General features: G+C 39.8%; 1 protein-coding gene across 3 annotated transcripts; it reads right to left on the reverse strand.

Moving 5' to 3' along the window:
• Positions 1 to 1,589: 1,589 nt before the first annotated feature.
• Positions 1,590 to 15,432, reverse strand: khsrp (KH-type splicing regulatory protein). Of its 3 annotated transcripts, none has more exons than XM_051898865.1 (18): positions 15,206 to 15,432; positions 14,311 to 14,416; positions 14,168 to 14,221; positions 14,042 to 14,078; positions 13,566 to 13,624; positions 9,558 to 9,629; positions 9,358 to 9,415; positions 9,112 to 9,277; positions 7,624 to 7,722; positions 7,391 to 7,501; positions 7,201 to 7,303; positions 7,004 to 7,125; positions 5,736 to 6,035; positions 5,551 to 5,660; positions 5,369 to 5,442; positions 5,072 to 5,272; positions 4,757 to 4,935; positions 1,590 to 2,569 (listed from the first exon to the last, which is right to left on the reverse strand). In XM_051898865.1, exons 1-18 carry the CDS (start codon positions 15,308 to 15,310, stop codon positions 2,561 to 2,563), a joined length of 1,965 nt encoding a protein of 654 aa, XP_051754825.1. In that variant the 5' UTR covers positions 15,311 to 15,432; the 3' UTR covers positions 1,590 to 2,560. The 3 variants fall into 3 exon arrangements, with proteins under 3 accessions (XP_051754825.1, XP_051754816.1, XP_051754835.1); XM_051898856.1 differs by having other exon boundaries at positions 6,983 to 7,125; XM_051898875.1 differs by lacking the exon at positions 9,558 to 9,629 and having other exon boundaries at positions 6,983 to 7,125.
• Positions 15,433 to 15,591: the final 159 nt, after the last annotated feature.

A 15,591-nucleotide genomic window follows, 5' to 3' on the forward strand; every position in this document is an offset into this window, starting at 1 on the left:
GCAGAAGTTTGGCCTGGTAAACCTGCAACACCGCCATTGAGTGCAGGGCAGAAGCTGCTTGGCCGGCCGAGGTGTAAGCCCGTCCAGCGAGGGTTGACGTGGTGCGACACGGCTTGAATGGGTGGGTGCTGCGTGCTGGTTCTTCAGGCGCAGACCACTCCAAGCCGAGCTCTTCAACGGCCTTAGAGAGCACGCGAACAAGCTCTGAGTCGATCGGCTCAAGAGACGGCAAGGGGGCAGAGTCGAGGTGTGAGTCCGGCCAATCCTCAGCGTCCGAGGCCACTAGGGACATACTTTCATCCAGCGGCTCTTCATCAGATCCCCCGAACGAGACCAGGTCAGCGGCGGTAAATTCCAGCTGCTTGCAGGAAGGCGGCGGCTTCAAGTCTCGGGATCAACGAAGAGACGTGATCTGTGTCGCTGAAGGAGAATGAATCAGTTTGCCAAAGTGAGACGGCCGGTTATATAGCCCGAGACCCCACCCATTTTGGCAGGCTCGCTCGCCATTGGTTCGTTTTCTTAAACTCCATGAACCAATGGTCGTGCAGTTTCACTGCGTGATTAAAAAAAGGCTTCAGAATCGATGAAAACAGGAGTATCCCCGTTGCGTCTTGCCTAAAAAGGCAGACGACACAGTACGTAGTGTAGTATTGAAAGGGAATTCCAGCAATCGCTTACAATAAACAAAACGTTATCATTTGGCATGGACAATAATATCGTTCTTGTAACAAACTGTTACACATTACAGCTGAACAAGTGCTAAAAAAACTAACCTAACTTGTGTTCTTTATTAAGTTTTTGGGGAACATCCTCAGGCTTATGCTAAATTATCATGAATCTCGGATATCTACTGTTGGAGATAATTGAGAAGTTGGATTTGTCACGAACGGTTTTCGGTTAGAAACATGCACACAAATGCAGTCAAAATTGCATGACAAAGAAACTATCTGTCCCTTCTACAGTACAGTAGATTTGATTTAACACCATCATAGGTTTAAAGGGTTAGTTCACCAAAAAATTTAATTTATTATTTACTCACCCTCATGTCATTCCAAACCTGTAAGGCTTTCGTTCATCTTTGGAATACAAATGAAAATCTTAAAGATATAGTATAAATAAAGTGGTAAATTGTTGTTTTTGCAATTTCCTTAACATGCGCATTGTGTTGGTGCGAGAGCAGATATCGCGTGAACGCGCGTTTGAAATGAATATTTTGTAAAAGTGTAAATTGAGTTTTTTGCTCAAAGCACTCACAATGCTTCACAAAATCAAGGTTAAACCACTGGAGTCACATAGATTACTTTCATGATGGACCATGAAAGTGGTAGTTGCGTAGGCTGTCAATGGAGGGACTGAAAGCTCCCAGATTATCAAAAAGATCTTCATTTGTGTTCCAAAGATGAACAAAAAAGTCAACTTGAGGATGAGTAATTAATGACAAAGCCAAATTTGGCCCTTCATACATTATAAAATGTTTGGGTGCCTCTGAGTTACAGATTCAGGTCATCAACCACAATAATATTAATGGTAGTGCTTGCTTTAGAAAAACTAGACTGTCAATAAAACATTTTCAGACTGAACAGCGGTCATGTGATCAGATGAGGATTTTGTAATGTTTATTTTGTAGTTTTTAAAAACAAGCAGTAAAAAAAAAAAGCATACAATTTATATATTTATAACATCATGACTTCCAATAACTTGGGGTGGGGGAGAAAAAAAAAAAAAAAAAATGAGAGAAACCCTCATTTCACAGAGTGAGGAGCAACACGCACACATGGCATGAGTGTCAGTACCGAACACACTCGCATACACACGGGACATGAGCAAACGCACATGAAACCCACACAAACACTCACAGACTGTAACATCATTTGACATCACAGGAAAAAAAAAAAAATTAATCACATAAAAAACCCTCACTGAATGAATAAAGAAGAAAAAAAAAAAAAAAGTGAACACATTAAACAATGGGAATGTTCCAGCTCAAAATCAAATTAAAAAGGACTAAAAGCAAAACAACTGCATTAAAACAAAACAAAAAAACAAAACATGGTTACTCATTGAGTTCGAAAACACAGTAGTTATTAACACCTGAAGATTTCCTCTAAATGGACCAGTTTCCTCAAAAGACTTTTAAAATTAAAGAAAAAAAAAAATTAATGCAAAACAGGAAGTGCACGCTCATGTGAGGAAGTTAGCAGAAGAAGCATTCCCTTGTGTTTCCCTGGTGATGAGTCACACTGACACGAGGAAGAGGAAGGACGAAGCGTGAGGAAGGGAAGGCAGAGTTTGATTTTAGTCCATCAGCGTTTGTGGATCCAGCAAAGACCAGGAGGAGGAGGGGGGGGAAGAAAAAAAAAAAAAAAAAAATTTGCAGAAGCCTTTATGTGGTCATAAAGACAGATATCTGGCTTCAGAGGAGAGTCACACAGCTTTTCTGCTGGACACAGGAAGAGGGAAAAAAAAAAAAAAAACAGGAAGAGCATAAGTCCTTTTCTGAGAGGAGAGCGAGAGGATGGAGGGAAGGACCCGGACGGACGAGAGCTCAGCAACAGTCTCTTCACTGCGCCTGAGGAGAGATGAAACGCTGTCAGATCACTGGATACAGAAACTACTGAGCAACACTGAACACCACAGCTTTAAACAATGCCTTTAAGCTTAAACATACACAGTATGTCTATATAGTACTGTGCAAAAGTCTCAGGCCGCAATTACATGTTTTAGCAATGGTATAGTGACCATATATAATTATTTCTCAGTCTCTTTATTAGAATATAAACAAGACAGTACATTTGAATGCAATATTAAACAAAGAGGGAGGAAAAAAAAAAAAAAAAAAAAAAAAGGCTTCTATAGGCTAGTGGCAAGTATTTAGTGACCTCTCCCTTACACTTGAGCAATAGCAGGAACTGGCTCTCTTAAACCTAAATGGAATGGAAAAGGACTGGAAGACCAAGAAAACTTTCAAAATCTGATGCGAAGTTTCTCAGAGTTTCTTCTTTGAGAAAATGGTAGTCCAGGAGGTCACACTAAATACTGATTTTTGCTTAAAGAAGCCATTTGTTCAGAATTTTTTTTTTTTTTTTTTTATTACACACTTGAAGAGTTCATTTGCAAAAACCAATAAACAGCAAAAAAAAAAAAAAAAAAAAAACTAAATGCCGTGCGTTATTCTCCACATAGCATGTTCTGTACCCTAAATCTGTTTTGTCAGAAAAGCCGGTATTGTCCACTGTCATGCATTGCAAGTTCATGTTTTACAGCAGAAACCGACAAGCACCCTTGTTGTTTGTGTACAGAAACCGATAAGTCCGTTTTAGCGAATCAGCGCACAGTATTCAGGTCAGGTGACAAGGCTTCCAGTCACTTCAAAGACACACTAGATGAGGGAAGTTGTCAAAGCTGACTAAAAGTGATCAAGAATTTATAATTGACTCCTGTAAGTCCTTGTACACCATAAATGACCTACATGCTGAAACCTTGATTGTCCTTTTGCGTGCGTGTGTGTGCACGCACATGTGAGTGTACGTGTGCCTATCTGTTATTGTTTGTGTGTGTCTGTGTGCGTGCGCAGATCTGTTAGTATGTGTGCACGTTTGAGTGTGCTTTAAATGCAATTACTTTGACACACACACACACCTTTAATTTACCTGTATTTTTTGGCGTTATTACTTAAAACAACCCAACTGCAGTTTGATTGATATTACTTGGAATGCACAAAAAAAAAAAAAAAAAAAATCATCATGTGAGAAAAAAAATGGAGTTAACTGTTTTTGCGAATGAACCCTTCACTTTGTGTACATATTTACTGTATTTTCTGTTTGTATCCTGATAAAGAGACTGAAAAATAAATATGGACGGACATTAAAACATTGCTAAAACAAAGCTGGTGGTGGCCTAAGACTCTTGCATAGTACTGTATATATATTTTATTATTTATTGTTTATTCATATAATAAAACATTTTCAAAACAAGTATTATATAGAATGCTTGTATATACAATTAGTACTACAATTATTGTATATACAATATAAAAATTAAATGAATACTATACATTACATTTTTTATATTTATAGAATATTAAATGATTATATTAATAATGATCATAAAATGTTATAAATACTTTGATAGTGCGAGTTTTGATACTGAACATTAGCGATATTAAGTTAAATTCACTTTTGCAAATCAGTTCAAATGGTCTTTTTTCAATCAATTGATTCAAAACTAAATTCAACGATTAGTTTGCAACTTATTAGACTTCACAGTGCATTATGTCAGGTCAGAGGTCACCCTTTTGTCAGAACTCTCCTCTCATGAACACGAGTACAGCCAGAGATTATAGTTTATCAAGTTATAAATATGGATTTTTTTCTAACCAAAAAAAAAAAAAAAAAAAAAATGCATCGCTTCGGAAGGCCTTTATTATCCCTCTGGAGTCATATGGATTACTTTTATGATGGATGGATGCGCTTTTTAGGGCTTCAAAAACTAGTCAATGCCATTACAAAGCAGAGGAGAGCTTATTTAAATGTAACTCAGATTGTGTTCCTCTGAAAGAAGATTGTCATATACGTCTAGGATGACATATGTCTAGGATGGCTTGAGGGTGAGTAAATCATGGGATAATTTTCATTTTTAGGTGAACTATTCTTTTAACATGAATTTATTTGCCAACAATGGCTGTTTAGATAAAATGGTTCTTCTGACTGAAAACAGCACATTCTCAAAGTAAAAACAGAGGGATCATTGATTGTACCTGCTGGCCCTGCGGTGTTGCACCGGGCTGTCCGGGGGCCTGTCCCGTCTGTCCGTAATAAGCAGCCTGCTGTCTGTAGTACTCAGCCCATGCGGCGCTGTAGTCCGTCTGTCCCGTGGCTGCGGCTCCTGCGGCTTGAGCTCCTCCTGCAGCGGGTGCAGCGCCTCCTCCTGCCGCGGCTGATGGACACAAACAAGAGATCAAAAACACTGAGCTGGAATGATGGGCAGCCTAGGGTGGGTTAGTGTCACTTCCACCAGATGCATTTCTTAGCGTTATTTACTAAACAAGCTTTCAATAACATGAAGCCCGTACCCATCTTTTTGTAGTACTCCTCCCAGGCCTTGGTGTAGTCGGGCTGGGCAGTCCCTGGAGCAGCTTGGCTCTGGTCAGCGGGAGCAGCGGCGGCTGGCTGGGCCGCAGGCGTCTGTCCCGGCATAGCGGCCCCTCCAGGCTGCTGGTAGTACTGTGCGTAATAAGCCGCCCATGCTGCGTTAGGATCTGTTGCTGCTTTACCTGTGTGTGTGAGAGAGAGCGAGAGAAAAAACATTTTACACTTCAGATATTCCCATAAAAGCAACTTATTGAAAGCATCAGTGCAGAAGGACTCACTGGGATCGTGCGGCTGCCACTGCTGGTACGCGTTTCCCCAACCCTGTGGATACTGACCTCCAGGAGGACCACCGCTGGAGAGACAGAGCGAGAGAACAGCCTTGAAAATGTGCAAACAAAACCTGCAAAATGAAATATTAACCCTTTCGCTGAAGCTAATTTGCCATTAAGGCAGTACTGACTGTGGCGGTCCACCCGGGGGTCCGGGCTGGTACGGGTTTGGGTTGTAGGGGCCCATGGGTCCAGCAGGGCCTGGCCCACCCGGTCCGGGACCAACAGGGCACAGAGGACCCTATGAGGAGACGCAAACCAGTTAAAACCAGCTAACACCAGTCAAGTTAAAACACAAAAGCGGTTTTTATCGTACTTCGATCTTGTCCTCGATCAGCTGTTTGGCGTGGTCGATCTGCTGAGGTGAGCCTCTGATGGTAAACAGTTTGAAGTTGGGGTCGCCGTTGGGCGGCGGCTGGCGTGAGATCTCCACGAAGGCGCCGGTCTGCTGGTTGATCGCCTTCACGTTCTCACCGCCTCGGCCAATCACAAGACCGCATTTGTGGGCGGGGATTGAAAAGGTCATCTCGCCGCCAGGAGGGCCCCAGTTTCCTGGACCACGCCCCCTGCCACGCCCACCCGGTGGCATGCCTGTGCCAGGAGGACCGGGAGGACCCTGAGAGACAGAATAAAGATTAACAGATGTAGGACACATGAGGAAAACATGGACAGATTAGTGGAAACCAGTCATAAAAGTGAAATTTACGGTAGAACGGCAAATTTTGGATGATTAAACCAAAAGTAGGGCTGTACATTCACAGATGCTAGTCCATATCATCATTTGATTATTAAAGTGCAAAGAGACTAAACTGCTCCACTCATTCACGTTTATATTTAAGTCTATTATACATTTTGTAGATGGTTCATGAACATCTCTAGAGCTTTAAGAGTCTCTTCACAAGCATTTCAGCATTTCATTTGAGAAAGATGAGATCAGATACACATGGAAACAAATGTCTTAACCCAACAAAATAAAAGTTTGCTTTAATGAAGAAATAAACATTAGTATTGTACAGTTGAATGTATTGTTAACAATAATGATAACAATAAGCTTAAGGAATAACACTTTAATTCCATTTTTAAAGCTTAAATCAATTGTTAATGTTTCATGCCTTCATTTGATACAATTGTATAAAATGAAATCCAGAAATATTAAAAAAACTTTCTAAAATAAATTTTAAAAAAATCCATAGGGCTCTATTATTGAAAAAAATTATATCATTTAATACAAATTGTTAGTTATGAATTAAATTAACCAAAAATATGTACAAATCAATTAAATTAAACTGATTTCATGGGGACCTAAAAATGTAATTTGTTGAACTTTTAATAAATTGTTACACTGTCTAACTTTAATTCCGATTAATTAGTCAAGCTTGAGATTAATAAAATGTCATTTATTCATTAAAAATGGAATCCAGAAAAAAAAAAAAAAAAAAAAGAAGTGGAATTTGAGAAAAAAAATAAAGCTGATTTCATAAGGCCCTGCCAATTGAAAGCTTGACAGAGATTGTTGGCAGAGATTCCTCTGGATATTTTCGCTCACCCCCCCTCCTCACTCACCATCTCTCCTTCATCACTCACCCCTCCTCCTTCCTCTCGTACTCTGATGCTCTGCAGGAGGTCGTTGATGATACTGGCGGCGTGTTCGCAGCGGTCAGGAGGACCCATTACGTGAGCGATCTTATCTGGACCGGTACCGTCATCTACAGAGACGGGAGAAACAGTTATACACTATCCTACTATAAAACATTCAGTTGGACAAGAGTTCAAAAACAAACCTGGTTTAAACTGTATCCTCACACCAGCATCATTTTGAATCTTCTTGATCATCTCACCGCTTCGGCCAATCACAACGCCCACAGAGTGACGTGGAACGGGCACCTGTCCAATCAGAATGAGACGACGTCACACTGCAGCTTGTTCAGCATCTAAATGCAAGCAATATAAACTACTGAATCAAACACGCACCTCGATTCCTCCACCACCGCCTCCTCCACCCATTCGAGAGCCGTACTCGTTTCTGTCAAAGCCTGGATGATCCCGCTCTCGCAGAATCTCCTGCACCATTTCACGTGCTTGCTAGAGAGAAACAAGAGACAAAACCTGAGCATCAAAATCTGATGGACTTGTTAGAGGCACAACAGGTACCAAATATGGAACGGAAACAGGTGAGAGGAAAGAAGTGGAGAAAGCGGACACACCTGGACTTTGTAAGGATCTCCAATGATGCGCAGTGGTTTGTCCATGTTTGGCCCCTGAGAAGCATCCTGAATCAAAATCATCTTCACACCAGCTCGCTCCTGAAACACACAAACATGTTAATACTAGTACAAGAGGAATTTATATATTTAAGGGAATAAATAGTCCAAAAAGAATTTATGGACACAAAGCTGTAAAAACACAAGATATGAGCCTCTTTAATATGAACAAATATTGATTGCATAATTGTATTGGAAAATGTACAATGACACTTGCAATGGAATATTGTATTAAACATTTGCAAATAAAGCAGCGTTTCCATGTGTACAAGAGAACAAAATCATCACTTCCTGAGAAATTGGCACAATATCTGTAATAAAAATGGAAAAAGTTGCTGCAATCAGGGAAGAAACTGTGGCTATTTTTCCTCCATCATAAATGACTTGTGCCTCAGAGTGCACAGACTTCTGGGAGGAAATTAAACCAAATCATTCTAATGACAGACTTTGGCTCAGGCGTTTCAGAACAATCAAACCAATATTTGAGATGCTGTGATGTGATTGGATAACTGGACTAACCAGTGGTCCAATCAGACCCTGTTTAAGCAAAGTCACATTGAGTTTGTTGAGCATCGCAGTTTATGCACATTTCTTTTTTGGCGGATACATTTATCTGCCTTGATTAAATGCATGCTTTTTTTAAATGAACTTTTTATAATTGATGCATATCTTGGCGTTTCCATCCAGCGTTTAATGCGATATCCCAAAATATAGATGGAAACATAGCTACTATATTAGTTACACTATCTTTAATAAGTTTGGGGCTGGTAAGATTTTTTTTAAAAGGTTTTTGAAAGAGTCTCTTCTGCTCATCAAGATTAATTTATTTGATCAAAAATACAGTAAACAGTAATAGTGAAATACTACAATTTAAAAGAACTGTTTTCAATTTTAATATTTTGAAATATAATTTATTCCTGTGATCAAGGCTGAATTTTCAGTATCATTACTCCAGTCTTCAGTGTCACATGATCCTTCAGAAATCATTCTAATATGATGATTTGATGATCAAGAAACAATTAATGTTGAAAACAGTTGAGCTGCTTCAAATTTTTGTGGATATATGCGAATAAAAGCCTAAATTAAATCTATTCATCTTATAAAGTGATCGTGTCTCTTCTGAAGACTTGGATCAAACCACTCAGTTCATATGAATTTATTTTATAATCTCTTTATGAAGGTCTAGAAGCAGTGTTTTTTGGTAATTATAAAAGGAGGGACTGAAATCTCACATTTCATTACAATATCTTCATCTTTTGAAGATGAACGGTCTTATAGATTTGGAACGGTCATGAGGGTGAGTAAATGTCAGAATTTTAATTTACGGTTAAACTAACCCTTTAATCTACACTTTTTAGTGATTTAGAGTAACTCGCTCCAAACCTCTTAGATTAAAGACTCTCTGTACAGACAGACGAGCACAAACTCTACCTGCAGCTGTTTAATGGTCTCTCCTCCTTTGCCGATGATGAGACCAGCTTTCCCTGCTGGAATGATCATTTCCTGCATGTTTCCGCTCCCATTGGTCGACTCGTGGAAGGAGGGGGGAGTGCCGCGCCCCCGAGAGACGATGTCATCCAGTAGCATTTTGGCCTTCCTGCACAGACAGATCAAAAGGTCAACAACATACAGACTCACACTGCAGATAAAAAAAAATGTGAATAAGCCCAAACGTACTGGATGGCTTCAGGGCCTCCGGTGAGAGACACGCTCCTCTCTGGAAGACCACCGCTGTCTAAAAGACACAACACCAACAAACTCCGTCACGTCTCGTACATTTAAGCAACAAATATCAGGAAAAACAAACCGAGGAAAGAAGTGAACAGAGTTTGAACAGATGTGTCCGCTTGACTCCTCTGAACCCGTGTTTGACTCGCCTGGAGCAATCTGAACTTTACAGCCAGACTCCTGCTGGATCTTATTGATCTGCTCTCCACCGCGACCAATGACTACAAACAGACACACACATCATTTACTGACCGCGTAAAAAAGAAATTTAATATAAATATTAAACTCAAAAAAAAAATATATATAAACTTTAAAAACATCCAGACCTCAAATACACATTATATAATATATAATACACAATATAATAAAACTATTAATTGTAAATACTTTAGGACTGTCACTAACGATTATTTTGGTAATGAGTAATTGGTCGATTATTTTGACGATTATTCTGGTATTTTCTGTGGTAATAAAAATAGACCTAAGCAAAGAGCTAAGCCTTTAAAATGATTTAAAATACATATAACAATTAAGCAATAATATTTGGTTAAAAAAAAAAAAAAGTATCAAAAGTAAGTAATCCATACGGTTTTATAGAACACTGTTAAAATACATAATATACATAGTTTATATTATGTACAATATGTATAATAAATGCCTGCAGAGGGCACCATCAGCCTGGTGATTGTTACACTTTACAGCAGATCAAATCTTTGTTTAATATTGGTGAAATAATTTGGAAATTTCTTTACCATAGAAGTGCTACAGCCACTGTCAATTTCTTGATCAAGAACACTTGGACATCAAAACATGCAAACTCCAAGCGAGGGTTTAAACTTATTTTGAAATTGCGATGAACAGTTCGCACATTTAGAAATATGCTGATGTATTCTCCTGTGTTGGTGTAGGTTTATAAATGATTTACCTTACAAATCTGATGAAATGGCGCACATTGCATTCCCAGATGAACGTTATAAGCAACCAAAAACTCAGCATATGCAGATATGGAGTTTGAGACGCTCCATGCATGTAAATAAGTTCATGTGAAGCAGCATTTACTGTAAACGGAGCCGCTCTGAGACGCACGTAATCTACACGCATGAAAACAATTAAAGCGCATGTATATTAAACCCGCCGGGCATATATTTAACTGAATCGCAGCCTTTGTGAATTCACAATACCACTATGCTGTAGTATTAAATAGTTAAATAACCAGTATGCTATAACATTTATAGTTTTTACATGGTTTTAATACAAATTGCATAGCCTTAGAAAACACTAATAATGCGGTTCATGGATTCTCATGGAATGTGCCACTATTTTACCGGTTACTCGACACGAGCAAACTGCAATCGAGGATTTTTTAGAACAGATTACTGTAATATAATCGAGGAATCGTGACAGCCCTAAAATACTTTATAGAAATGTATACAGAAATATACATTTTTAAATATATACATACAGGGAGTTGGACAATAAATCTGAAACACTGGCCAATATAGTGTTGGAGGTTTCACAGCTATATGTGCAGCCTGCTGGTCAAACTTCACTGATTTTACGTTTCATCAGTAAGATCAGTGTGAAGGTTGAATTAGCAGAGCAATAGCACAGCTGTACATAAAATATTGCAATCCACACAACATAATGGGAGACATATCAGAGTTCAAAAGAGGACAAATTGTTGGTGCGCATCTCACTGGCTCATCTCTGACCAGGAGAGCAAGTCTTTGGGGTGTATCGAGAGCTATGGTGTCCAGGGTAATGTCAGCATACATCACCAGTGGACAAACCACATCCTACAGGAGTAACTGTCGAATTAAATGCACCTCGACTCTCCTGTTTATGGTCAGGCTGCTATAGCTAAACCTTTGATTCACTCGTGCCAATGCCAAATGTTTCATTTGTGTCAAAAGTGCAAATCTTGGGCTGTGGACAATGTTAAACATGTATTGTTCTCTAGTGAGTCCACCTTCACTGTCTTTCCCTCATCCATGTGAGTTACAGTGTGGAGAAGCCCCATAAAGGCTTAACAGCGGTGAATCAGTGATGGTTTGGGCTGCAATATTATGGCATTCCCTACTGTGATTGATGGGCACATCACTGCCAAGGATTACCAAACCATTCTGGAGGACCATGTGCAGCTAATGCTTCAAACATTGTACCCTGAATAGGTGCAGAGCTAGGGGTGCACAGGTGTGGCCATCATTGACCCAAGCTTGACCAGCCCTTTGGTCACCCAGCTCACAAATGCAGTTTCTCTTTTTTCCTTGACAAAAATGGCCTTTTAGACGGAGAACCATCGACCACAACAAACGGGTATCCAAGGCTAAATCGCTAAATATTGAGAATGCAAAAGCACGTATTATATTTTTCTAACTCCAAACGATTGGCTACTGATCAGAACAAGCTGATAATCATGATGCAAAAGTCGAATATGAAAGGCTGAGCAGCGGCGGCGTCTCTATACACACCTTGCAACCACATTATGTTACACAAACCGTGTAACTACCTCATTAAATAACTCCACTAATAGTAGCTGCTCTCCTTCTACTCTTCTTTAAAGCTCCATGTAAAGGGTTGTCAGATATCACAAAAAAGCAAAACAGGCCCCCTACAAACGCAATATAATAAACAGACATGGCAAAACTGTACCAGAGGAACAAATATAAACAATATAACTAGTATTAAATAAACTAAAAAGCCTGGAAGTCATGAATAAGATATCTAAATAGTTTATATTGAACCATTATAAATTGATTTAAGAAAAACTAACATGACACTGAAAAATAATTAAACAAAACTTTAATTACACCTTTGAGTTGTATTTAATAATCAATTGGGAGCACAGATTCTCTCATATATAAAGGAGGGGGGCTTCAAGGACAATAAATTAAATAATTCAAAACTAAGTTTAGAATCAAATCTGTGCATATACAGAATCGAAATTTGATTCAAAATAAATCAAATCATCGTGATTCCACCCCTATTAAATATGGAGGCGATTAAAGCAGAATCAAAACCGTTAATGCATGTATGTATTCATTATGAATCACATTTAATAACATTTCTCAAAAGTATGCAAAAATATAGCCCACTGTTATGTGAAATCACAATACAAGGCACAAATTTATGTTTCATCTGTATTTTAAAGTAAATACCTCATTTAATGTAAAAAATGCATGCACTGTGCATTTGTACTAGCAAATAGGCACCAATTTTGTGTTATTCTGTAAAGTACAATACAAATTAAAATGAAATTTAAATGCATAAAATAACTAATTTTATATCCTGACATTTGTGTAGCCAGCTTCTGCCCTTGCCACATTGACATTCTTACGCGCGAGGATTCAACTTAGGTATGGAACTGTTGCAATTAATTTATTTTGACAACTAAAAGTATGTTAAAAGGGACGTTGAATGCCATTTCATGCATTCTGACTTATTTACATTGTTAAAAGAGTTGGATTCTCACGCTAAACATGGCCAAAGTTTCAAAAAAACGAGTTGGACGTATGGAGTATTTCTGTGCCAAATACACTCCTTCAGGGTATAAGTTTTGGAAAGTTTTTTCCCCCCCCCAAGTACGGCCCTGTATGAGACCATAAAGGAATTCTTTGTATGGTCACTTCTCCCGGAAGAGCGCACGGCACACATCCACCAGAGCGAGAGCAAGAACCGCCCATCAATGTGCTTCGTTCGGGTAACGGAAGTCATCAGCAGCGCTGCACAATGTTAAGGGAACAGCGGATGCAGTCTGTTTTTCCGTGAATCATCTCCTATGATCAGCACAGTCACCAGATCTGAATATTATTGAGCCACTTTGGGGTGTTTTGGAGGAGCGAGTAAGAAAACGTTTCATTCACCAACATAAAAGAGTGACCTGGCCACTGTTCTGGAAGTGGCCTCTGACATTTATCTGTCATTCCCAAGAGGAATGGACGCTGTATTGGCCGCAAAAAGACGCCCTACACCATACTACTAAATTATTGTGGTCTAAAACCAGGTGTTTCAGTTTCATTGTCCAAACCCCTGTGTGTATATGTACATACATATGTATATACACACACACCTAAAAATATAATTTAATATGAGCCTGACTGTGATTCACCAAAGAAAGTTCAGTATTGAGCAGTGCACAATGGGTAATGTGAACTTACTGAGTCCAACCATGCCATCAGGGACTCTGTACTCTTCTGTCATTGACGAGGGACGAACACTACAGAAATACAAAAAACAAATGCAACAGTCATGAAAAGCTCAGCAGACAAATGCAGCAAGTTCTCAGTAACTTATAGTCGGGAACAAAACTTCTTTAGAAAAGTTGCCATTCATTTTTGTGCTTAATGCACATTCAGACAGACATCTTTGGTCACTGCACCACATCTCTTAGTGCTTTTTGAGTGTCCGTTATGTATAAAGGATGCCATGTTATGATAAAAATGGTCTTAACTTTCAAAAGAGCGCCTGTATTTTGCTTAACACGTCTGATTGAGTCAGTGGAACTCGAAACCAGCCTAAATATACAGGTCTGAGTAGTTATTCTGGCCATCTCAAAGGCTCAGATCTGCGATCGGTTTTTATGACTCAGATGAAGCTAACGTTAGTAACCGCTCTGATCCGAGTGCACTCTTACCTCTGCTGGGAAAGGGCAGCCAGCTGGGCTCCAATAGCTGTGGATGAGACAGGGATAAAATCATTGCTCTAAAAATACACACGCATTTGCTTTGAGAGTGTGTAAAGAAAGTAAAAGAGCTCGTACACAAGGCTGCAGCGTTGTCCCTGTCGGATGCCATCTTCTTACTTTCAGGTTGATCTGAGGAAAAACACACACAAGAAGAGCTCAAAAACAAACTCAGGCGAGCGGGACGGACAGATTCAGAGCGCATCTCACTGCCGCTGTACCTCCGTCCTCCAGCGATCGTTTCTGTGCCGCGAAGGGATAACTCTCCGCTCCTCCGTTATTGCTCATAGGGGGACCCGTTACGTCTCCGCCGATCTTTGCTGCGATCTGGAAAACACAAAAACAAGTTAAAAATCAGCATGCTTAAATTAAGTTAATACACAAACCAGGAGTACTATATATCTTGTTTTTATACAGGGCTTTTTATATTATTAAACACTATGTTTTCTGGACATACACTATTGTACTCTTTAAAACAGGAGAAATCAATGTATAAAAAAAAAAAAAAAAAAAAAAAACAAGGTAAATAAATACTGCAATCAATCAGTGAAAATGTATATGAAAATACCACAGTATATCCATTTAAAACTATAGCCATACTATAGTAATTCACACATTTTGAGTATATAAAACTTGTTTTTTGTAAATGCTACTATGGTGCTAGGATGTTTTACAGGACATGTACACAACAACACCATGATACTAGCATTGTTTGGATCCAAAACCATGGTAATACCACGGTAGGTTTAGTTAGGGTACCAAAGGAAAAAAAATACCTACATGAAATACGATAATACGATGTTTTGGACATTTACCATGGTAGTTCCACGTTACTGCTTAGACTATCGTGTACGTACCATGATGGTACGTGAATATGGTAGTCTTTCTGTACCACGCTGTTCATCAAATCATCTTAGCGTTACCATGTGCTACCATTACTGTTCATAGTATTCGTTAGTTAAGGCAAATATGACCTAGATATTCGTATTGCTCAATTATACGCGATCACAGCTCATGCTAACAGATAATTGTCGCGCACACCGGCTCATGTGCGCGCGGCCCTGCGCGCTGACCCACAAACGCGGCCCGCTCGCTCCCGCACTGCGGATCACTCACCTGTCGAGCGCGCTGTACCGCATCGGCAAACGCGTCTTTCTTGAGTCCACCGGCTCCTAGAGCCGCTCCGGGCCCGGGCGGCGGCACCGCGCTGTATTCAGACATGCTGTCCGTGCGGAGGGGTGAAGTGTACGGGATACGGCGGGGAGGTCTAGGCCGGGCGGAGGTGCGCAGACGCGGGAAGACAAGCGAGACAAACGCATGGGAGGGACAAAAGGCCTGCAGGTCTGAAAGAGCTCTCCTATAGGCGTTCTTAATGAGTGGCTGTTACGATGGCCAATCAGAGAGCAGCTGGAGGCGGGTGTAGTGTGAGCATTGCACCATTGACCCAATGAGTTGTGTCGAAAGGAAACGTTTTCATGGAGGGCTGGCCAAACGCAACGCAT

The sequence above is a fragment of the Ctenopharyngodon idella genome, chromosome 1, assembly GCF_019924925.1.
Source record: "Ctenopharyngodon idella isolate HZGC_01 chromosome 1, HZGC01, whole genome shotgun sequence".
NCBI lineage: Eukaryota > Metazoa > Chordata > Actinopteri > Cypriniformes > Xenocyprididae > Ctenopharyngodon > Ctenopharyngodon idella.

Excerpts from the sequence above, each read along its gene's own strand:
- khsrp (XM_051898856.1), bottom strand. The coding sequence starts at position 15,310 with ATGTCTGAATACAGCGCGGTGCCGCCGCCCGGGCCCGGAGCGGCTCTA. Across the intron at positions 7,502-7,623 it reads GAGATCCTTACAAAGTCCAG|CAAGCACGTGAAATGGTGCA; the intron begins GTGTGTCCGCTT and ends GTTTCTCTCTAG. Across the intron at positions 6,036-6,982 it reads TGAGTGATGAAGGAGAGATG|GGTCCTCCCGGTCCTCCTGG; the intron begins GTGAGTGAGGAG and ends TCTGTCTCTCAG.